This window comes from Rhodnius prolixus, unplaced genomic scaffold (genome assembly GCF_049639745.1).
Source record: "Rhodnius prolixus isolate KJV_2025 unplaced genomic scaffold, Rpr scaffold_4, whole genome shotgun sequence".
Classification (NCBI taxonomy): domain Eukaryota; kingdom Metazoa; phylum Arthropoda; class Insecta; order Hemiptera; family Reduviidae; genus Rhodnius; species Rhodnius prolixus.
The window spans coordinates 2,993,863-3,018,336 of record NW_027411614.1 but is presented as its reverse complement, the minus strand read 5'-3'; the positions used below and the strand labels follow the sequence as shown (position 1 = coordinate 3,018,336).

The following is a 24,474-nucleotide window of genomic DNA, read 5'->3' as shown; positions in this document are numbered from 1 at the left end:
ATGGCATAAGTCAAACCAGCTGGAAGTTGCTGGCTGGCCCTTGTTTAGAGAGCCTGGTGTCAATTTGTAGCAGCGTGATACTTGAAGTAATTTATAAAAAAAATTAGTAGTAAAATTAAAGACGTTCTTAAAATTAAGATTTACCTACGTTATGTGAGGACCTTTAATAAATTTGTGTTAGGTTTGTTGTTTTTCTTTGATTTCTGAAAAATCTTAGTCTTCAGCATTGTTAAGTTCTTCAATTAAATAATTCTCTGAAGAATAAGACTTAAATGTATATTTCTTATGTCAGGAGCTTATAGCAGAAATGCATTACGGAAGTGTTGTGACAAATTTGGTTTGCGTATTTTTAGTGATTAGTAGTGTTCAGAAATGTCATGGCTTTTATCTTCCCGGTCTAGCACCAGTGAATTATTGCAAGCAGGATGACTTGGCTTCGCCAGGCTGTAGGGTACGTGTTACCTTAATAATTACTTTCCATCAAATCTAATATTTAAAAGTTACAATATTTATTAATTTTCTGTTGCAGTCGTCACAAGTTGACCTTTTTGTAAATAGATTGAATACAGAAGAATCTATTATACCATATGAATACCACCAGTGAGTATGAAAAGTTACTTTCCTTGAATATAGACCTCACATTTCTACTTTTTTGTTTCTGTTGGCTTAAAATTTTAATTTATTTTTAGTTTTGACTTTTGCGTTTCCGATGAAAGTAAATCTCCTACAGAAAATTTAGGACAGGTAGTCTTTGGAGAACGGATTCGACCTTCTCTATATAAGGTATATCAATATTTAGACCCTAAATATTCATATTTTGTCCTAAAGAGTTTTGTTTTAAAGCGAAACAAGCTTAGTTTCTGATTAGAAATAATTCAGATACAAAGGTAATTGATAACAAAGGTAACCTTTTTTTTGCTTTTTAAGTCAATAAATAATTATCGTTTTCTGTTTAAAAGTATCTTGAAGATACATTAATCAAAGTTTTATTTTGAAAGTTTTTTTTTCTTTCATCTACTGTTATTTTTGGGCCCATAACGTCGTGTACACCGTCTAAAAATTCATACTATTTTCAAGTTTGAATGTTGCTTAAAAAAAATAAATAATTTTGTTTCAATTGGAAAACAATCCTATAAATTTGATCAATGAGCTTATATGACGTAAGACCAGGGAGAATTTTCAAAATGCCGTTAGTAGTAAGAGTTATCAAATTTGATCAAATCGAATTATTCTCTTATATATTCTGTTGCTCCTTTTAACTGATTAAAACCAATACATACATCTATGATTCTTAAGCAGCTTAAGTGATGAGTATAAAATGCCACTAAATTTTTCATTAAGTAATTGATACCGTGTATTGGTAATAACATACCTTCATGGAGAATACAAACATTGCAAATATTAAACTGAATTACAGTCTGCTGGAAAGTTAAGACAAGTTGCATTTAAGGATTTTTAAAAATCCAGTTTTCATTATACCTAAATGGTTAATATTTTTTTTGTAAACTGTGAATAGTTTGCAAACATTAATTTTAAAAAACTAGTGGTTGAGCTGTGGTTTATTTTTTTAAAACTAGTATTCTTAGTTGTATTAGTAATCGAAAGTTAAAGAGTCATTCATTTACCCCAAGACTCATTATCCCTAAAGGCGTTCTCATCATTATGAATTTTTTCAATGCGTCCACTTATTAATTGAGTTAGCTGCTTAAAAGAGAGTCAAAATGTACCCTTCATTAAAGATAAGTTTCCAATTAAAAAACTTTAAAGTACATTTATTTATTTCAAGTATATTTAAATTACGTTGTGCTTACAGAGGAGTTGAATAGTTTTTGGGTCCTTTAGCTTAAACCAAAAATCTCATTTAAAAATTGTTCACTTGCAGTTACAACAAATTCGTGCGAGTAGTCTGATATTTAAAAATGCCTAAGTACTATATCGTAGAGGCCGAAGTGAACAGTGCTTTGTAGCTACATTTTTTACTCTGGAACTGATTTTATAAAAAAAAATCTCAATGGGGTGAAATAAGCTATTGAATTTTTTTTTTTAATGTACAAAATTTTTTTAATGTATTTTTAATTACTAAACCCTTTAATTCTACATTAGTATAACATAATTTATGTTTTAAATTATTAGAAAATAATCATAATTCTTTACTTAAATATTTGTATTTTATCTACTAGAGTCGTATGATTTATGTTTTCAGTTTAGTTTCCTGAAGAACCAGAGTTGTGAGGAAGTATGCACAAAGAATTATACAGGCGGAGTGCCAGAAGATTTGAGGAAACTGACACTTTTAAAAAAAGGAATGAGCCTAAATTATCAACATCATTGGATTGTTGGTCCGTTTTGACTCCTTTAATATATCATATATATATTTTAAGTCGTCGCCCAACACTTATTGCAATTAAAAATTTTAGAATATTTTATTTTGTAATTAAGGATAATTTACCTTGATACATTTCATTCTTTTCGAACAATATGACATCCATATTCTTTAATTTTGACTTATTCTTAACAATATAAATTTTGTTGCAGACAATATGCCTGTAACATGGTGTTATATGCTTGACGATGGCCATCAGTGTTGCGTCCCAGGCTTTCCAATGGGTTGTTATGTTGGAGACCAAAAGCATCCTGAAGATATATGCAATTTAAATGTATAATATAAATAAGAGGGATTATTATAAAATAATTATATTTATCGATACAAATTTTTGTAAAATAATGTTGTTTTCAGACTTTATACAGTAGTCCTCATACCTACTATATTTTCAATCATGTTGACCTGGTAATCACTTATCACAGTGGTCAAGGTGAAGACTGGGGAAGTAATTTTGGAGCTAACGGAGGTCGTATTGTGTGTAAGTATAATTAATGATGATGATATGGTTTCTTTTTTTCTTTGAATCTAATAATGAAAGCTCTTGAACTTCGAAGATTTCGTTATCCATGAAATCAGTTGGTATCCTTACATTTGAGCAATTCGCTCACAAAAATGTTCCGTTTACATTTGGGTGTTTTTCGTATTGAACAAATCCCTTAGTTTCCCATCTAGCCCTCTCTAATCTCTGCTTATGTTCTAAACAAACCAGATATGGATCTGTAAGATGATTTCACGTTTCCCGCTTTTTTCCTATGTATTGACCAATTTATCCATTTTCTTTACTTTAATCTATATACTCGTCTGGTATCGAAAGTTCCAGCCATTTGTTGACGTTAAATTCGTCCATTTCTTCTTATTTTATTATTTAAATTGTGAGCAATAAAATTCTTGCATAAAGTGGGCGGTTACTTACAATAACTCCCACATAAGAGGACCGAAAGCTTTAATATGAAGACATGAGTTCACCATTAGATTCCTTTGGTCTTTATAGGTGAAATATCTACCAAACACACTTCTTGACTGTTAAGGCCAATCGCTTCTTGATTCAGAATTGCTTCTATGTTTAATTTGATTCTCATATATTAGTGGGGACTGGTCCCTGGTAACATAATATACCATAAAAAGTGTTGAAATCACTACAAAATGGTTGTACTTATTTTTAAAATGAAGTTTTATTGAAATTAATTTAAATTTTAAAAATATTCAAAATAATGATTCAATTAATTTTCATAAAAATTATAATTTTTTACTTTTAGCTGTTAAGGCCACGCCAAGAAGCATAAATCACGCGAGTGGTAATTGTAATTCGAAAGAAGCTCTAGGTATTCCTTTAGCACCTCTTCAAACGGGAGCTAAATTGCAGATTAAGTATACTTATAGTGTCAAGTTTGTTGTAAGTTATATTTGAACAATTGTTATTTAAAATCATTTATTTTTATTTTGGATAAATTTATAAATCTTGAAAAATGCAGAGAAACGACACGGTGAAATGGTCATCTCGTTGGGATTACATTTTGGAATCAATGCAACACACTAATATTCATTGGTTTAGCATTCTCAATTCATTGGTCATAGTACTCTTCTTATCTGGGATGGTGGCTATGATTATTCTAAGGACATTACACAAGGATATTGCCCGTTATAATCAAGTGAGTTTTGAAGTATTTTTATTTTAGAAGAGTAATTATTTAACATATACGTCAATTAGACTTATATTAAAAGATATTAAGACTCACATTTCAACATTTTGAAATGAATATAATTTCATTTTGAAAATTCCCAGATAGATTCTGGTGAAGATGTTCAAGAAGAGTTCGGTTGGAAACTTGTTCACGGAGATGTGTTCAGGCCTCCTCGAAAAGGGATGCTTTTGTCAGTTTTCTTAGGTTCAGGTCTTCAGATCTTTTTTATGACTTTAGTTACACTGGGTATGTTATAGAATTTTATTTTTTTTAATACAAAATATTTCGGTTAATTATTATTTATCAAGTATTAAACATTTTATTACACCCTATTTTTTGTAGGATTTGCATGCCTTGGATTTTTATCTCCTGCAAATCGAGGTGCTCTTATGACATGCGCCATGGTTGTATATGTTTGCCTTGGTACTATCGCTGGATATACTTCAGCTAGAATTTATAAGAGTTTTGGTGGTGAAAAGTGGAAATCAAACGTTCTACTCACTTCTATGCTTTGTCCTGGGTTAGTATTCTTTATTCCTTTTCTTTATTGATTGATTGATTTTTTATAAAACTTTTTCTCGAAACCTCAGGCCTTAGAAAACCGCACAACTTACATTTCTTGTGAAAGCTCATCAAAGTAAGTGTGACAAGATCGCAATACCTACTTCCTGCTTCGAGATGTTGATGAACATACAAATTCTGGTATTTTGTTTATTGGCACACTTTTCGTAATCTTCCAAAAGTGAATTTATTCCTAATATGGAAAATTGATGAAGAAAAAACATTTTCCGTTTGTTTTGGTTTTTTGTTGTTTTCAGCAAGAACCTCAGAATCTTTTAATTATAATTATTTATGATTTTTCTTGATCAAAATAGTTTTAAAAATAATTATCTTTATAATTTTTAGGGTTGTATTTTGCTTATTTTTCGTGATGAATTTAATATTGTGGGCTAAAGACAGTTCAGCCGCTGTACCATTTTCCACTCTTGTGGCACTTTTGTCTCTGTGGTTCTTAGTATCAGTGCCGCTCACATTTGTCGGATCTGTTTTTGGATTTAGAAAGAGGGTAAGTTGGTAAAAATATTATCAGATAATTTTTATTCTAATGATGATGGTTGTTACTGTAAATATAATTGATTTTTTTTTCCTCATTGGCAGCCAATAGAACATCCAGTAAGGACAAATCAGATACCACGGCAAATCCCCGATCAGAGTGTGTATACGCAACCTCTTCCCGGCATTGTAATGGGTGGTGTATTACCTTTTGGTTGTATCTTTATCCAGTTATTCTTCATTTTGAATTCATTATGGTAATAATGTACTCTTTAAATGCTCATCTTTTTTTTTTTTTAACAACTTTCATAAATTGAAATATATTTGATCATCCAATAATGAGCCATTACGTATTTAATGTACTTCTATTATATTTTAGGTCAAATCAGATGTATTACATGTTTGGCTTCCTATTTTTGGTTTTTCTAATTCTAGTGATCACTTGTTCAGAAACCACCATACTTTTATGCTACTTCCATCTTTGTGCTGAGGTTAGACTTCTACACTTATCTTAATGCATTTTTGGATTTAGGTTAATTTTCAGAATTTAAAGATCGCTGTGAAGAAAATTTCTAAGGGATGAGAACAAGTTTGAAAGGAGGGAAGTTAATTAATTAACCTAATAAATTAACTAATTAGAAGCTAATTCGCGAGCCACTCAGGAAATCCTAGTGTCTATGAGAAATGGCAGCGAATAAAGTTCGCTCTGAAGGAGGCAGCTGTATAAGTGTTAGGTTATAAAAAAAGAAGTGATAAAAATGACTGGTACAATAAAGAACGCATTCCAAGCAATTGAAGAGAGTGATGACCATATTCTTGAAAAGGAGAACTAGAGCCACGCAGGAAGAGTACAAAAAAAAGAAGAAAGATAGCAAAAGGTGTATGTAGAAAGAAAAAGAGAGCTAGGGAAAAGTAAATAATGGAGGAGATACAACTGTAATATAAAGGAAAACAGCAGAAAATTCTGTAAGGGTGTCAAACAGATAAAAGTAGAATTTACACAGGGCATGGATTTTTGTAAAGCTATAGAAGGAAACATTTTGGGAGCGAGAGCAAATGTAGTGAATATGGATACTTCCGTGAAATACCGAATGCAACGGAATCAGAAAGTATAGATTTCGGTTGAGATCTTGAGGCAGAAATAAGAGTGTATGAAGCAACGAAAGAAGAGATACCACTGGAGAAGGAGGAAATAGAAGAAATAATCCAAGCGCTTAAGAACAGTAAGTCACCAGGATAAGATCCGGGCGGAATTACTGAGAATGGTGGAAATAGACTCATAGAACTCATTCATGACCTCATTCCACAGATTTGGGTGCATGAAGATGTGCCAGAGGATGGAACACGGCGATTCTCTGTCCCATATTTAAGAACGGTAACAAACTAAATTGTGCAAATTAGAGAGGATTAGCACTTCTGCCTACGCTGTGTAAGGTCTTGTCGATAGCAATAAACTACAGACTAACCATGTGGTGTGAAAAAACGATCGGAGAATACCAGTGAGGTTTTAGAAAGAACCGATCAACTACAGACCTTATATTTTCAGTAAAGCAGATGATTGCAAAAGCATATGAATTTAACATAGCTTTGCATAATGGTTGCGTTGATTTCAAGCAAGCCTATGATTCTTTGCACAGAAAGAAACCAATGAAAGCCATGAGAGGTCTGGGAATTCCAATCAAGTTGATAGCTCTGGCAGAGATGACTATGAAAGAAACGAAGTGCCGGATGAACGTACAAAACATCCTCTCCGATAGTTTCTTTGTCACTAATGGTTTGGGGCAGGGAGGCCCACTAGCTCCGGCATTCTTTAATCTGGCATTGGAATGGGCTGTAAGAGCAATATGGAGCAACTCTAATGGTACCATTCATAACAGAGTGACCCAACACCTCGCGTTTGCAGGCGATGTACTCATTATGGGGCGCACTAAAACAGCATTGGAAGGGGCCCTGGAGTAATTTGAAAGAAAGGCCATGACTTGGCCTGAGAGTGAAGAAAAAATAATTTACATGAGATCATCCAGGAACCATGCCTGAGATGGTGAAAATTAATAATCGCAACTGGAGATAGTTTTAAATACCTGGGAATGGTAACGAACAAAAATACATTGGAAGCCGAAATTAAAGCACTAACAGCTGCTGGCAACAGATGCTTATTTGCATTAGCGAATGCTGTTCGCTTTAGAGGTTTGTCACGTGACGCCAAGGTAATAATGTATAGAACTATAATAAGACCAGTTGTAACGTATGCTAGTGAGACGTTGGTACTGTCTTAAGAGAGCAAAAGGTTGCTTGGGGTGTGGAAGAGATCAGTCCTAAAAAAAATTATTTGGCCCATGCATTGTAAATGGCCAGTGGAGGATTAGGAAAAATGAAGAATTGGTATCAGATGTACAAGGAAGTGGAGGGGATCAGAGATCTATAATCATGCACTTCCGGAGAAAACAGTTTATATAAAATTTGAAAGAATACTGTACTTCTTCTCCCTTGATAGGTGAAAGCAAAAATCAAAATCCGGAAATCGATGATTTTGTGGTTTTAAATAAATAAGTTGTAACTCAGTTTTTGCTGCATTTACTACCATATCGCCCTACTGTATTTATACTTGTGATTTAATTACAGGATTATCATTGGTGGTGGAGAAGTTTTTTGACTAGTGGATTTACAGCAATGTATTTATTCATTTACTGCATTCACTATTTTGTAACAAAACTAAATATTGAAGATGTAGCATCCACATTCCTTTATTTTGGATATACTCTAATTATGGTATTCCTTTTCTTCCTACTTACTGGTAAGTTTTATTTAAGCATTACTATTCAATAAGGTATTTTTGATATTTTGCAAATTTATTATTTTAAACGGCTATGTCGTTGAATTTCCTGTCTTCTTTTGGCCTCTTCGAATAAGTTTTAGTGATTGTCAGTTCGAGTAGAGATTAGATTAGATTCCATCTGGGGAATTGGCTATTCAGCCTACGCCACCGCGACACCCCAAGGATCTATTGTGGCATCCCCCTAGTTGAAGACCCTCTCCCTATCCTGTCCTTAACCAAACTATGGAATTGGGGGGGGGCTCCCAGGTGGTCGATCAGAGCACCTGCCATCAGAGCACCCTCTCGAGTTCTGCTTGCCTTAAAAGCCTTAATAGGTCCGAGAGAGGGCCCTGGCTGAGGCTTGTTGGCACCAGCTTCTCTTTGCCAAAGAGTCTGTACCTTAGCCAGACCAGCCCCTCGCACTGACATACCACATGCAGTGCCGTCTCCTCTTCTTCCTGACAAAACCTACACAGGCTATCCGTTGCCAGGCCCATGCGATGCATGTGCTTATTTAGTCTACAATGGCCAGTGAGAATGCCAACTGCTATCCTTATGGCCACCCGGCCTAGTTGGAGTAGTTCTGCAGTTAGCTTGGGCGAGTAGCTATGGATAAACTTTTTCGCCTGTCTCTGGCCTGGAGTTTTGACCCACCATTCCCTTGATCGGTCCTGCATCCATAGCTTAATGGATGTGCTCCTGAGGCATCTTGAGACACCGCAGAACGGCTCCGGCCCGATAAGCGCTCTCATTGAACCCTCCCGGGCCAGGCGGTCCGCCGCCTCATTGCCTCTGTGACCCGAGTGCCCAGGTACCCAAACCAGGAAGACCTTATTATGGCTACTGATTTCCTTCAGTGCACCTAGTTCGAGTATGTCCTTTAAGACTACCGAACCCAGACTATGTCATTCTGCTTTCGTTTCTTCTTCTAGATAACCAAGATTAGCTATTGACTATTCCATTTAAAAATTAAAAAACTTCTGGTTAACAACTACTACTTCTCAAGACTCAGCTATAGTGGCAATGGTTTGAGGAAAAGTTGACGAAAAACAATTTCGATTTTGCTATTAGTTTAAGTTACAGCAGAGAAGTATGCCAGAGTCATTTTACTAATGTTCTTTCTTAAATTTCGAAGCAATTCCTCTATTTTCTTCTGGGCTTCTAGGTTTCCTATCTCACCTTTAAGTTATCATGTCTTGACCACTACTTTATATTGAGGCGATTAACTTTGACTGACTGCCCTACTTAGCCCAAAACAGCTCCATATAGCGTGATATCTTACGCAGAGATAGGAACTTATTTAGCTCCATCAGAAGCCACCATCCCTGAAAATAGGAAGAGGAATCCCTGCTTAATAATACGTAATAATACCACCTAGAACACTCAAAACATAGAACCTACAGAGGTTTAGACTAATGTGAGCTATGTTTCTTTGGTTTCACGAACCTACTGGAAACTCTTGCTCATTATACTAACATTCATTTACACTTACTTATTGAATACGTTACAGAAGTCCACATTGTTTATAAAAAAAAATTAACCCTCAGTAGATCTTATCGGTCAATGTATTTTTCTCTGTAATCACTTTCTCTGGAATGCATAATTAATTTTGAAAAACACCAAGGGCTTTTAGAAAGCTGTTGGAAGTAGACACAACTTATCCATCTGCGAACGCTTTCGTTATAAGTATTTCAGCCTTAAAAAGATGTTGATCAGCCTCCGACGATACTCGTTTACAATTTACCTACTTAATTACATACTCATCTTCCACTTGGATCTTTCATAGCACATGTAATCTTCTAGCAACTTCCATTCCCTTTTTCAAGCCAATGAAAACACTATGTGCGAACTCGTTATCTCATACACCGTAAGTTTACCCGAAACTAATTCTACAACTCTGAGGCCAATTTTCCAAGTTTAACGCCTAATTCCTCGGTTTTTTTTGATACGCTCAACCAATTTTTTATCTCTGGTTAATAGCAGTCTAAGCAGTGTCATGTGGCATAGAACAATAGATAAAAGCTTAGTCATGGTATGAGATAATAGCTTACTTTTGCAGCGCGCACTATACTCTTCTACCTTTTGTTTGTGCACTAAAAAATATCATCCAGGAACTTTTTGATTTCACAAATTTTTTAATCTGCAGCTGGTCTAAATTGTTATTTGTGGTAATGATTTTTTATTCGGCTATTTTTTCCCGTCAATCTCATCAAACGTTAGCCTGCTATTTCAATTTGACGCATAATTTTTAACCTTGTTGCATTCAAGTATTTAAAATTTTCCATCGAACACGCATGTTATAGAAATATTTTTATTTTTATTAATTATTTCAGGAACGATTGGCTTCTTTGCTTGTTTCTGGTTTGTAAGAAAAATTTACAGTGTGGTCAAAGTGGATTAAGCGAGGTGGTATTTAAAAAATTAAATTCAGCTTACAAAAAACATAAAAGCAAAAACTAAAATTGATGAATTTATTTTTTCTAGAGTGTATATTATGTTCTAATTTTGTTTACTTTGTATTTTTAACAACTAATAATCTTTTTTGTTTTTATGTGTTGATAAATAATCTTTCCAGAATTAAAAAAAAAAAGGATGAGTAAGGATGAGGCGAAAAAAAAAAGAATTTTTACGTTTCAAACTTTGTGTGCTAAAGACTGATGATTATTTATGTTATCTAAAAAATCAACTTGGATTTTAGTGAAAAATGAAAGATAGAGAGAGAATAATAAGATATGCACAATTAAATCATTAAATTATTATAAATGGATTAGTAGTAAATTTAGTTTGAAGCAAATCAGTTTTTCTTTAGAACAGTTATTAAGTTTTTCTTTAAAAGTGATAGAGCACTTGTTATAAAAATATAAGAATGAACTACTTTGGGGGGTGTTTTATTGTAAATATTTATCGGATTAAATTTATAATCAAGTAATTTGATTTAGCTTTGTCTTATTTTGTTTGCCATAGATTCTTTGCTATTTTAATTGTTTTGCTTTCTAAATTTTAATTTAATTTTACGATCATATCAGATTTAAGCTAGGAATGAAAAATTTCATGTACAGTTATTTTATTTATGAAATATAATTGAAATGTCTCATGTATTAAGAGTACTTGTTGTACTTCGTATAATGTAGTTTAATTGTGATTTATATTAATTTCTCGAATTTGCTATTATTTTATTCATTTTATTGTTTGTCTAAATGAGCTTTCTTTATTTTTAAGTTAATCTTATGTATACATATATTATATACCATCAGTTAATTAAAAAAATCCCGGGTAAGTGTAAAAAAAAAAATCAAACTTTGTCCAATTTAATACTGTTCTTAATAATAATAAAACTACCTTAGGAAATAATTTAATGTATATTTGTATTTTTGTGCATTGCACTAGAGTATAAGAATGTAAATAAAATAAAATCCTTTACAAATCAAGTTCTTGATAAACTTCCTCAATTAAAGGGAAGGTAAATTATTGCCATTGCAGTATTTTTTTTGTTTATAAGTGATAAGCTTTCGACCTACGGAATTGGTCATCTTAGAGCTGTGAAACAACGATTTGACATTGTACATTTACCTAGATGACATTTTTTAATTTTTTTTTGTTAGCGAGCCTCCCCCGTATCAAATATAACTACAATTTTCCAATTCTAAAATTTTAAACATGCATAAACCCAAAAGAATTCTTAAACAAGTACTAGGTTTCACTAATTTTTTTAATTATTTTTGAAAACTTTTCAAGATTTGTTAATATTTTGAATAACACACCATGTAACCTCCCTCACTCTATTATCAAGTGAAGTGGGAGTGTAGTGTAAGTGAAGTCGCAACCCCTTTTAGATCAACGCTGATGATGGTTGGAAATCCGAAAATGGCCAGAAATACAATATACATGAGTGTTACCACTGGTAAAATTCTTTAATTAATTCGAACTTCAGGGAAATATCAAAAATTTAAATGCGAAATCAAAATCTAAGGCAAGTACAGTAATTTATCTAAAATCTAAGGTAATTTATAAACTAGTTTAAATCTATATGTCTTGTCTTATAAATTTTGTTAAGTTCAAATGTAATAAATTCAGTAATATTGCCCTTAAGTTAACCTAGTTCACAGGGCAGTAGTTAGTCTAAAGTAAAGAAAAAGACTGGAATTGGCAATATTTTCTCATTCATATATCCATCATATTTAAAAAAAAAGTAGATTCCTCAATTAATATTAAGTTTAGTTCAAGGTTTTGGTCTGTACCTTGTTCCGATCTTCAATTATTCTTCTTTTTTATGTTTTCCTTGACCTTAAATCATCCCTTTTACTGGAAGGTCTGCAGAGAATTACCTGTTTAAAAAGTTGCTGTCACTTATATGACGTGCCATTATTGCTCAGTTTATTGCTTGCAGTGCTCTTTCTATTTTCAAAAATTTCATTTCCACGGATCGAAAGTATTGATCGTACTTCTGAGTCAGTGTATATGATTCGGAACTGTTAAATTCAGGTACTGCTATAACTTAAAAAAGTTTGTCTTAGTTGACGTTTTTCTTTCTCAGCGTCTAATGTAGGTAGTCCCATGTTTCTTTTTGCTACTAAATTTTCGAAAACTATTTTTGGAATCTGTCGCATGTTTCTCTTCGAAAGTCATCGGTAGACTTTTGCAGCCGTACCAGTAGTAATCACAGTATAGCACGGTACGCAGTCATCACTCCATATCAATTTAGCAATAATTTTATTATAAAATCAAATTTTGGTGACATTCTTCATTCCAGTTTCTACTGAACCGGTGAACAATAGAAATAAATATTTTGAAAACCTGAAACGCTAGCTACTCAAATTTAATTTTTCGTTTTCGATTGAAAAATAACATTAAAAGACGGTCCACTGTGGCATTAAAATTAATTTAGTTTGGTAGTAAACACTACTTTTGGCCATTAAATTATCAGTTCACAGAAATTAATCTTAATTATCATAAACCCAATATTTAATTCAAGAAGAGAATAATCGGTTTAAATTGTGAACATTGTAAAGATAAGCAAACTGTATAGAGTTATTAAAATCAGCAATGAGCTTTCATTGAACATTAATTAGGCCAGTGATAAATAAGTAAAAATTACAGTTACTGAAAGTTGACTATTTAAAAAACTATATTTGTTGCGGTTCGATTTTATTGGTGAATATCACGTGAAATTTATAATCATCTTCTTCGCTGGCAGTCTACGGTTTACGATTGACTTGAATAACGGTGATTACTTAAATATTTTGCTAATGCATGTAGACTACGGTACATGTGATATTTCAGTTTTACAAGAAATTCGCTGACTACTTGTTCGTACTTCACTAATCCAGTGTTTTGCATTAATTGAAGAGTTGACACTTCGCAAAAATTTTAGAACATAAGTATATTAACACCAAAAAATTGTTTTTTCAGAAAAGAATCATTTCTTAACATAAAACACCTTCTAATATTGCATATAATTGATTGCATTATTCCTTCCTTAATCTTTCGCAAGAGGGAGTAATTATAATTTTGAATTGAATAGCCAAAATTTTGCATAAGAACCATGTTTTTTGTTTTTCTCATGCTTAAGTTCATTCAATTAATAAAAGCTTTGATGCTTTTAATTAACATTTTTTTAATTAATTTTCTGAATATCAAGTTACGCAAGTTCTCTTGCGTCCAAAACAAATAAAATTATTAAATTATCGTTAGTCTTTGGAGGGCTAGTGCCAGTTTATCTTATGAAATAAATGAAGTTTCAACACTTATAATTGTAATTTTAATTTCCAGGCACGTACAATACTGGTCAACTCGGCCCTGTCATCAAAGTATTGTCTCCCATATGAATTTACCAATAAATTTATTATAAAATCAAACTTTGGTGACATTCTTCATTAGGGTGTTTAAACTGGAAAAAATATTGCTTAAAAAGCTTGTTTTTAGTTGTAAAAAATAAAAGGGTTTATTTTTATTTCTTAATGAAAATTAGTTATCTCCCAGTATCACGTTTGTGGAATCAGGTCTTAGCTAGAAATTTTCGGGTGATGCTAAAAAGTAAATTGAAGAAACTGTTTGTTGATAAATTTAATAGGTTAATTTAGTTTAAGTAACTTAGTTATGACAAAAATCTGCAGAAAACTGTTTTTCTTTTTATTAAAAGTGGATATGAGTTTGTGAAGATGGGCTAAAGTAAAGTTTACATGTGTTTCGCTTATCGCAAGTTGTTGCACATATTAATAACCTCTATATAATTAGTCACCAAAAAAACAGTAAAGATGAACATCCGTTAACATTTTTCGTCCAGAAACATTCATTCCCGTTTTAGGAATAAAATAGACATAAAATGAGACATTTTAGACATAAAATGTTTGCCGCCAGAAATAACGTAAAATATGTTTTAATGAAGAACAAATAAATAAAAGTAATAAAATGTTGAAAAACATTATCAAAACACAATCAAAATAAAAAAGTACTTCAATAACTTCATGTCTGATCCATGAGCAAATTTTAAGAAAATGTAAAGTGTGAAAAAGGTATGTGTTGTTTTTTTCCCCCCTCAAGTTATTGCTGTTGTTAGAATTCAAGTTCAGGTACTTCGCAGAAATCTTGGTCACTGTTGCAATTTTATGCTTTAAGTGAGCATTATTCAATCCTTTGATCTCTAAGTGAGAAAGTTGAGATTGGCCTTTACTTATTACAAAAAGTCGAGCAATTCACTTATTTGGGTTTTGTTGTCTGTTCTTCTAATAGAATAGTATAGAAAGACAGCAGCTTCTAGAAAGACAAATAATGCTCTCTATATTAGGTTTGTTTAAACCTTTTTTTTTAACATATGCCTCAGAGACAGGAAACCTATGAAAAGTGAAGAAAAAGAATCTAGTTTTTGAAAGGATAATGCTTCTACGATTGTTTCCAAGATGGAGTTTGTTGAAGAATATGGAACGATCAAATAGTATAATTTGACGAAATATAAGCTGAGTGTAGGTGGGCTTGTCATGGAAGGAAGCAAAATGCTAGAAATAATTTTGTATTTGCTCAGTGGCAAGAGCAGCATTAGTTTGAGATGAAAAGATTGTGGAAGTCAAGGTGCTAGAAATAAACTATTCATAAAGCTGGTAAGACCGAGCAAATTGGTGAAGTGAGCCAGCCAGCACCCACAGATTGTAGCACCTCAGTTTAATAATTGATTATACACTTCTGGAACATTTATTTTACACCCAGGTATGTCTAAATGTGTTTCACAATAAAAAAATCAAATTTTTAAACTTTTTTTTTTACAGTTATAAGAGAAAACCTTCTAACAATTTTGTAGCATAATGCATGAAGTAATACGCAGTTATAAATAAATAATACATGCGTTTAAAAAAACAAAATTAATTTACGATCAAAAACTTAGCACATCTAGTGAAATTATTAAACACGCAGAGACGGTGATATGTATTCAAGTCTAGTCTTATTACATGTATATTGTTAAAGTAAGGGGCCAAGGGTGTGCTTGTATTGAGTATATAAGACTCGAACAAGAGTTACAGAGCACCACAGTTCACTAGGTGTTCTTAATTATAACTTAACATGAAGGTAAGAAAGTAAATTCTTAACAAAAGTTAGTCTCATCCTCAAAATAAGTTTCTCTTATGCTTTCTCTTTAAATGCAGAGTAATTAATTAGTGTTTCTCTCAGAATTTTGATTTCTATTTTTATCGGATATTTTTGAAAAAGTGTTATTTTAAAGAAAAGTGATCATGAGTGTTAAAGCATGTATGCGAAAAGTGTAACATAAAATAACTCGTAGCAAAAAGTTAAGATTTAATTTATACTGCTCATTATCTAATTTTTTATGTTTGTTTTACTCTTCAAAAGAAGAAAGCGAAATCGTGCAGATGTTCGATTTTTCATCAGAAACTTACACTAGAAGTGGTTTTTATAAATTATACTTTTGAATTTCTTTAAGTTGGTATATATTTTTTTTGTTATCGGGACTTTTGCTTTTACCATTAGTGTTTTATTAGAAAAGTTGAACTCGTCTCTCTTTCTCTTTATTCACCATCTCTCCTGCATGTTGTTACTCTTATTGTCACATTTCTTGAACATAGTTTGAGAATTATAAATGATCGTAGAGTGGTTAAAAAAATTAATTCAGTAATAAGCACATTAAGCCTACGAAATTTTTTGTAAGCTGCACACATTTCTCTATTCTTACTATCGTAATGATGTGTCCTTACTCATGACAAATGATGGAAATTAAGTATATTTTTGAAATCCAAACTAAAATTTTTGGATGACCCACGTTTACCTGAATGCGATCACTTGTAGTGAATAGGATTTTCATCTTGTTCTATTTTTTTGCGCAGTTATGCAAATTTTACTTCAAAAGGAAATCTTGATAGTCATAAAGGATGTCTTGAATACCAATATTGAACACTTTAATTAAAAGAAGATGAAAAAGGAAATTTACGACCCAATATCTTGTTTTTGCATAACGAGAAATACTGCATGAGAGAGACAATACTATAAAAAAATTGTTTAAAAGAAAAAAAAATATCTAACAGTTTTCGAAGATGTAACGGAGTTTTAATAGTATGAAATTTTGTTTTTACGTAAAACTAACATTCACATAACTTTTTCAGTTCATTTTCGCCTTTTTTGTATTTTGCATCTGCTCGGTTATTGCTGACGACGCTCCTTATCCACCTTCAGGATGGAGACCTCAGCCTCAGCAACAGCAACAAAGAGCTCTGTTGGTACTGCCACCTCAGTATGGACCTCCGGCTGCAAGAGTAAGTTTAAGCCGATTTATCAATGAAATTAATTGTTATTTAGCAAGTATATTTTCATTTTTTTATTTTATCTATTTTTCATTTTATTTATTTTGCAGGAAGAGGCAGAACCTCTAGATAAAGTCAGTGAAAAATTAATGGAAAGATTAAGACAGGAAGAAGGCTCTGACAGAGGAGTATATCATGTTTATTTGCCCGACGGTAGGCTGCAAAAAGTACAATATACCACAGCGCCTGTTAAACAGCAAGATGCGCAACCGAACTTTGATGGGACCAACTTTCAGCCACAACAAGCACCAAACTTTCAACCATCATTTAACCAATATCAACCGTCCAGATATACGTCAACAAATTTACAAACCAACCATCAAGAAGTCGGTGGAAATAATCAAAACAGTTATCAAGGTAACCAACAGTTCAACAGATATCAGTCCCAACAATTTGGTGAGTCCAGACAACAAGCTTATACATCTCAGTATCAAGGAGATCAGTATTTAGCTCCAAGTGCTTCTCAACTAAGCCAGCAGAATGCCGACAAAAAAGAGGCTGAATCCGGAGATCCAAGTCAACTTTTAGCCCAATACAGTCAAGACAGGCAGAATGTACCCGCGACTAGCTATGTAGCAAGTGTACAGTTCACAGATGTACCACCAATCAGTGGCCCAATTTTTTCTTATAGTCCATCACCTCTTGTTCGCATTGTGAGATACGCTAATAATTACCAGTAATAAGTTAACTACATGTTTAACATTCAGTAGTTTTGATTCATTGAAAAAACATGCATTTCATTCATTGTTCATTGTAATTTCTTTTTGCTTTTCTTTCTGTTTATTTTGTGTATTCATCTTTTTTCGTTTTATACTCTTTTTATCGTTATGTATATACAAGGAAAACTTCTGTAAATATATGAAAACTCATATTTATTTTTGGCTATCTTTTCAACCTTCTAAAAACTTTTATATATACGTTGTATGTATAAATATTACAATGACTCTTCAGAAGTGCGCGATTCTTCTAATTCTTTACTGGTTGTCATCAAAAGAAAATAGCTGTGCAAGTAGACAGTCACTGTAACCCATCCTAACTTTACATTTTTGAACAAATATATCTCTCATTTTAAAATTTAAAGACAAAAAGTGCACAATGTTTAAGATTTTATTAATTACTGAGAGACAGAATTCTGGTTTGCCATTACAAGCTTTTCCTAAAGAACAGTTTGGCAGGATTACTGTTACGAGTTTTAAAGTTTTTATAAATATTTTTTACGAAATTATAATTAATGGACATGACGAAAAAAAAACAATTAGACATCATTCATTTAATAAAAGGTACAACTTGTTCATATACAGGATGTTCATTTTAAGATAGGGATTTCTCAGATACAGAGAGCAGTTGATAACCTCCTGGCTAACCTGGCTTGCGAGCCAGAGGAGGCACCTTTGAAGGCACTGTACATGCGGGACAAGCTGCGTAAAGTGCATTATTTGATAAAATAAGGAATAAGTTTGATCCTTTAAATGGAAGAAATTGTTCACTTAAATATGTGGCTGGAGGTTTCCAATTTTTTTGGTAATTAAACGCAACTCTCCCAAAATTACCAAAACATTATTAAACCTTCTTGTGTGTAACTGATGTAAAATTATTTTTTAACCATTTTGTGTATGGTTGAGAACATCTAAAGCTTTTAACATTTGATTTTTTTAGAAAATCACTCGGAAAACTACTTATTTCCCGATATTAAGGAAAATACTAGCTTTGCTGCCTTGGCAATATTTTCAGAAGGGGGATGAAAATATACATAAAAATGACCTATCGCGTGCTCTTCTTTCTCCTTGATAACCAGTTAAAAAATATGTATAATAGATATCAGATTTTGAAATAGCCTAGCACCTTCAATTTTAAAGATATCGAATTGCGGTTTCTGGTTTCTTTCATAACTTTTTATACTCTTCAAAAATGTGTATGTGAAAATGGGGGTCAACCGCGAACCCTTACTTTTGAACGCGCGTCTGCGGGCAGGAATCTAAAACCAAGTCACATATTCTGAAACTAGAGGTGACAGGCAACAAATTTTCCTTCTACCATTTTTCGCTCAGATCAACCGTTTAAGCATGAAATGCATTTGAGCCGTCTTAAAATGAACACCCTGTGTATATTGTATCATAATGTTTCAAAATGAATAACTTACTTAATCTTTAAATAATAAAGTGGGCAAAGAGATTAATTAATTCAGTGATAAATATCACCAGAGTCGCACTTCAAGGTCCGGGTTCTAGCTATAAATGAAGTAGGAAAATTGTGTTTCTGTTAATTGGCCATCACTTGCTTTTTTTTGTAAATATAATCCTTTTTTTTTCTCTGAACAAAGTACTATATATATATCTTATCAGAGTAAATATCTTTTAATGACGATGTTAAAAAATGTGTATTTTCTTATTTCTTTTATAAACCAATATGATATGTAGCTATTCTATGTATGTATAAGTAGAATAATATAGTACTTCAAAATAAAATGTATACATCAAAATTCTGGCATTATTTAAACTAGAATTATAGCAAAAACTTACTCTGGATATCATTATCCTTGACCATGAGAGGGAAATTGGGCTGTCCGCAAAGAAAAGTTCATCGCTTAAATATTTCATTTAAAAATGTTTGGTTTTAGTTCAAAAATCTATTTTCTCTCTCTTTATTTGAGCTACAGTCAGGGTGACTGGCTATAAATAACCTGGATGACATTGAATAGTAGTTCATAGAAACAAGTGAAGAAGTTACGCAGTGGTAACACACCAACACACTGAATATTAGTCTCTCACAATGGAAAATATGAAGTTGGCCAATACCGTCATTGAACTCCACTTTAGATGTACTACACACAGTAGGCCTATGGATATTACTTACTGGTGCACCCTGTATGTGTATGTGGGTGTGTTTGTGTGTTAAAAAAGCATGAACTGAAACTTATTATTTTTACTGTTGATGGAATTAATTACGTTTTTCTTTCTTTTTCCAAACATAACATTCCTATTTATTTTAAAAAATTACAAATTCCGATTTTAAAGGTTATTCAACAGAATTTTTCAAAAAAATCCAGAAGGAAATTTCCTCTTTAAAGACACACTTTTGTTAAGTCAAGGTCCTCGACACTTATTTTCGAGGCCGTCAGTGCACTGAGAAAGACACCGGGTGCCAATAAATTTCAAATGTTCACGCGCTAATAAAAGCAAAAAGAGAGAAAAGTTGTTTTAGAACCTTGTGGTTAATTCTAAAAAGAAGATTAAGAAGAATTTGCATTTATTACATAAGTGAAGCAGAAAAAGAACTACGTACAATTTAGTTATTAATTTACTGCTCAAAGGATATTGGCAATCTTATTGAAATGAAATCATAAGTATTGTCGATTGGTCCACAAGGCCGCTGGGACACTGGGCTCTAAAAAGCCGTTAGTTCAAAGCTTTTTAGCGATTCCAGTGTTTCAGGCGGCAAGTCAACCCTACTTCCACGTAGTGTGGACTGGAAGCGTAGCGCTTAGGCGTTGCGACTAACAGGGCTCTGGCGGGTCGGTGTGTCTCTCCCCACCGACTTCCTTTTTATTCTTTTTCCTTTCTATTCTAATTCATCTCATCTTAGAGTAAACCTCACTTGCACAGAGCAAGAATCCAGGGTTCACAGCCGACAGATTTTGGTTTTGGTACGTTCCGCCACAAGAACGATCTAACTTTGGCTTCGTTATACCCAGGGCTTGGCTTGCTGGTTGGAGTTTGTAAGACCTACTTTGTGTGGTTTCCTCTCCAGCTAATTCTAAGTGGAAGTAGTTTCTGCTACAAGCAAGGAGGCTGGGGACTTTTGGCGAAAATGTCATTGGTGAAATTCGAATCCACTTTGTAGAGTGTTGTATATTTAGAACCAGATTTTTGTTTTCGAAAAGTCGAAGGTGTTGCTCTCGAAATTGCGTAGGATTTTAATTTTAATGTATAAAAAATACTGGGTAACAGAACTGCCATGTTTCCTGTTCTGCTACTAATACGTATTATTATTAGAATCCGGTAATTTATGATTATTCAGCATTATTCGGCTGGATGATTCTTTGTAACGCTTCGGTACCCCATTTGGATCTGAGAGATAGAAGGAAAAACATGGGCAATCTTTGCTTAAATGAAGCCTAAATCTACGTTTATACCTCTTAATTACATCTGAAACCTATAAATTACACTGAAATATACTTTAGAGAGATACTTTCTGTCTCCTCACCATTCAGAACATTCTAAACAAATTTTTCTAAAGAAGTAGATTCATTGCGTATTTTAAAAATTGAAAATAGTTTCTTTATTTTCGAATGCCTACTTGCCCAAATAAAGTACGTAGTTGTCACGTTTTTATTATTGTTTGTAATAATGACATGATCAATAAAACTTTACACAACCTAGTTCGTAAAAATTCTCTCTGTAGTCAGTTTAATATGCATGTAGAGTTAGTCTATGTGTACGGGGCCAAGGGAAGTTTTACTTATGAGTACTATATATACAGAAATTATTTGAAACCAGCAGCATACAACTTCTTAGGTACTCAACATAAACATGAAGGTAAGAGAGCAAATATCTAACATTTATTTTGAAAATTAGTTTTCATTTAAAATTTGATTTTTAAGCTAATTTTAACCCTAAAAAGTAATTTTCGCATTTTCTTACGAGTCGGATTGTTTTCCAATATTATTATGATTTTTCTGTTAATATTTTCGCTGGCATTTACGAGTTGAGGAAAGTATTATGTAAAGTAGCTACTGGTCCTTAGATATTGTTCTTTCTAGAAACTTCTTACTGCACACTATTCGATGATAGATAGTTATTTATATCTTTAGCGAGAGAACTGTGAACCCAGCAGAGTACTGAAAAAAGGTACGGAAGCCAAAGATGTTAATGAGCCTTAAAATAATAAATAAAAGGAAAATCATCATTAGTAAATATTGTGATTATTCGAAATCAACTACCGCTTTTCTGAGTAGATTATTTTTTTTATTTTTTGAAAATGGATTATTTCTTAGATTTTCTATAAATTTCGTTTAAACATTCACATAAATATACAAACCACACACTAAAAATGTCTTATGTGGAGAAGTGGTACAGGTATCAGCTTTTAAAAAATTATTTTGTTATTTAATTGTTATATTAGTAGATAAATAATTGTATATTCTTTACCAAAACTTGCATGTAAAAAATGTTTAAAATACACCTTTAATAACATTTATAGAATCGATGAAATCAAAATAATACTCTAAAGCATATAAATATTTTCAGACAGTATTAGTGTTTGCTGCATTTGCTGTAGTAGGAGTTTTTGGAGATGTAGCTCCTTATGCTCCATCTGGATGGAAACCACAAAAAGCTTTGTTGGTACTGCCGCCAAATGATCCACGCCCACAAAATGATCTACCTCCTCAACCAGTTCAAGTAAGTAGTTAGTTTAAATGGCAAATTATTTATCAATAAAATAACTTTTTAAAGTTCATATTTTTGTTTTTAAAATGTTGAATTTAGGATGAAGCCGAAAGCCTTGATAAAGTGAACGAGGGTGTGATGGAGAGATTAAGGCAGGAACTCGGGTCAGATACTGGTGTGTATTATGTGTATTTACCAGATGGTAGATTGCAGAAAGTTCAGTATACAACAGCACCCGTCAAAGAGGAAGACGCACAACAGACCAATTATGATGCTAACAATTTTCAACAGTATCCAGATCCAAGAACTCACCAACAAACATACAATCAGTACAGGCAAAGTTCCTCACCAACTGCATCAAACACACCACAAGGAAATCAACAAGCAAATCATCAATTTGTATTTGGTACGAACAAACATTCCAATCAAGCAAATCAACAACAGTTCAGTAATTACCAACAAGCACAGCAGCAGTTTGGTGAATCAAGGCAGCAACAACAATATCAAAGGAATCAGTATACGGCTGAACAAAGGCAACAAAATTCTGATAATAAGGAGGATGAAACTGGGGATCCAAGCAAACTTTTGGCGAAGTATACTACTCAAGTTCAGCAACAAAACTTGACTCCAACCAGTTACATTGCCAGTGTTCAGTTTACTGATGTACCTCCAGTAACTGGACCAATCTTTGCATACAGTCCTTCTCCACTTGTCCGCGTTGTTAGGTACGCCAGTAATTATTATTAAATCGGCTAGCTAACTCGGTTTTTCCAATAAAAAACAAACGCAAGTCTAAATTATTCATTATGTATATTTTCTTGTGAATTATGTTGTTTTAATAAATTTTATTTTATTTTAAAATTATAATTGTCTACCGCAATATTATTAAACTCCTTTGGACATAGGATGTGAGGTATGAGGAACAATCGAGCATTCCAACTCTTACCATATTCAATCCTTTCAGTCAATAATACTTGGGAAAATTACTAGCGTCGGTACTACATTTGTACAACTTTTTCTTAAAATTCTCACAGTTTTAGTCGATAAATTTGAGTATACTATCACTTACCCCAAGTAAGAGTAAACATTGAGATCATTCCGATTTTTCGATCATGAGCTTTTACATGTTTTAGCTGAAAGCTACATGTTTTGAAGTTACCTTAGTTGAAAAATTGATCTGTAAGTATGTACAGGGCATGATGATGTGTTTGATTTGTATAGATTAAAAACGAAAAATTGTACGGTTCAAATTGGATATTTGGATAAAGTCCCACCATGGGACTCGACAGTAAATTTTGGAAAAAAATCATCAGCCATCTAGAAGAATCACTGTGTAGGTTTTTCTGTTTTTCGCATTTTTTCGTAAGAGTCTTCAGTCACATTATTAAAATCTGGTTCACTATTTTGCAATTATAAATAGATTAGGTAAATATAGATATATTATAAATAATATATAGATCTACAACTTGAATTTGAACATTTTGCCCCTGAAAATTCATTTACGGACATTATTGGGAGAGAAGTATTATTGTAACTAAAATATCCTTATAGATTAATTTATTGACCTTATATTCACTGTATAAATAATGATAACAAGAATTTTGTATGGTATCAAAATTCCAAAGTGGTCAACTGACCAGATGTACGTCTACTTTATTTAGTGAACACATTTTTTTTAATTTTTAGCATTTTTTTTTCAAAATAGTTCTAATAATTCTCTTTCTGCTTTCCACACAAGTAAACAAGTTGTTAATAAAAGTAATGGAGATCTTTTATTTCTAATATTTTGACAGAAAAGTTTGTTTAAGCGTGGTTTTTGTGGAGAGATGATTTTGTGTACTTCCTCTTAAGTCAATTTTGGTTGGGCATTTGGTGTGAGCATTCATTTGCACCAGGGTGTAAGTATGTTAGCATTCAGGAGCATCCACGAGCATTTCTTTTGTGGCAAATTCGGATTATCTACATATATGACAGTTACGAATACAAAATAATCCTTAACCCTTGCTACGCTACTTAGCGCATAATCTGAGTGTAATCGCAAGAAGCTCAAATTTTATATTTCATTAAGTGGAATTTCATGAGACCTACCTCGTTCATTCACTTTAAAGTGTTTTGAAACCAAAATTGTAGAACTACATGTTTCAATTGATACAACAAATTTAAAGAATGTACATATGTCGGTGCTTTATTCGAGTAAAATAAATTATTCACTACGTCAAATTTTATCCTTCTTCGATTTTTGTTTTTTGAACTTCTAGTGAAAACTCATAGTAGAAAATCTGAACGATTAAAATATCACGTATTAATTGAGTACAAGTATTTAAAAATACATTTCTACTTTTCAGCATTA

At 32.6% G+C, this 24,474-nt stretch overlaps 2 protein-coding genes across 2 annotated transcripts; both read left to right on the top strand.

The window, feature by feature from the left end:
* Positions 1–7: 7 nt before the first annotated feature.
* TM9SF2 (transmembrane 9 superfamily protein member 2) lies at positions 8–11,361 on the top strand. The gene is made up of 16 exons (XM_074131244.1): positions 8–181; positions 293–451; positions 530–600; positions 690–783; positions 2,204–2,339; positions 2,536–2,657; positions 2,738–2,861; positions 3,640–3,776; positions 3,856–4,032; positions 4,167–4,311; positions 4,408–4,585; positions 4,972–5,131; positions 5,224–5,375; positions 5,498–5,609; positions 7,741–7,912; positions 10,267–11,361. Exons 2-16 carry the CDS (start codon positions 308–310, stop codon positions 10,332–10,334), a joined length of 1,992 nt encoding a protein of 663 aa, XP_073987345.1. The 5' UTR covers positions 8–181; positions 293–307; the 3' UTR covers positions 10,335–11,361.
* A 3,828-nt stretch (positions 11,362–15,189) lies between these two features.
* On the top strand, positions 15,190–22,963 carry LOC141455532 (uncharacterized). The gene is made up of 6 exons (XM_074130650.1): positions 15,190–15,490; positions 16,540–16,689; positions 16,788–17,413; positions 20,340–20,553; positions 21,984–22,136; positions 22,224–22,963. The coding sequence occupies exons 1-6, from the start codon at positions 15,485–15,487 to the stop codon at positions 22,869–22,871; spliced, it is 1,797 nt and encodes a 598-aa protein (XP_073986751.1). The 5' UTR covers positions 15,190–15,484; the 3' UTR covers positions 22,872–22,963.
* The last annotated feature ends 1,511 nt before the right edge of the window (positions 22,964–24,474 follow it).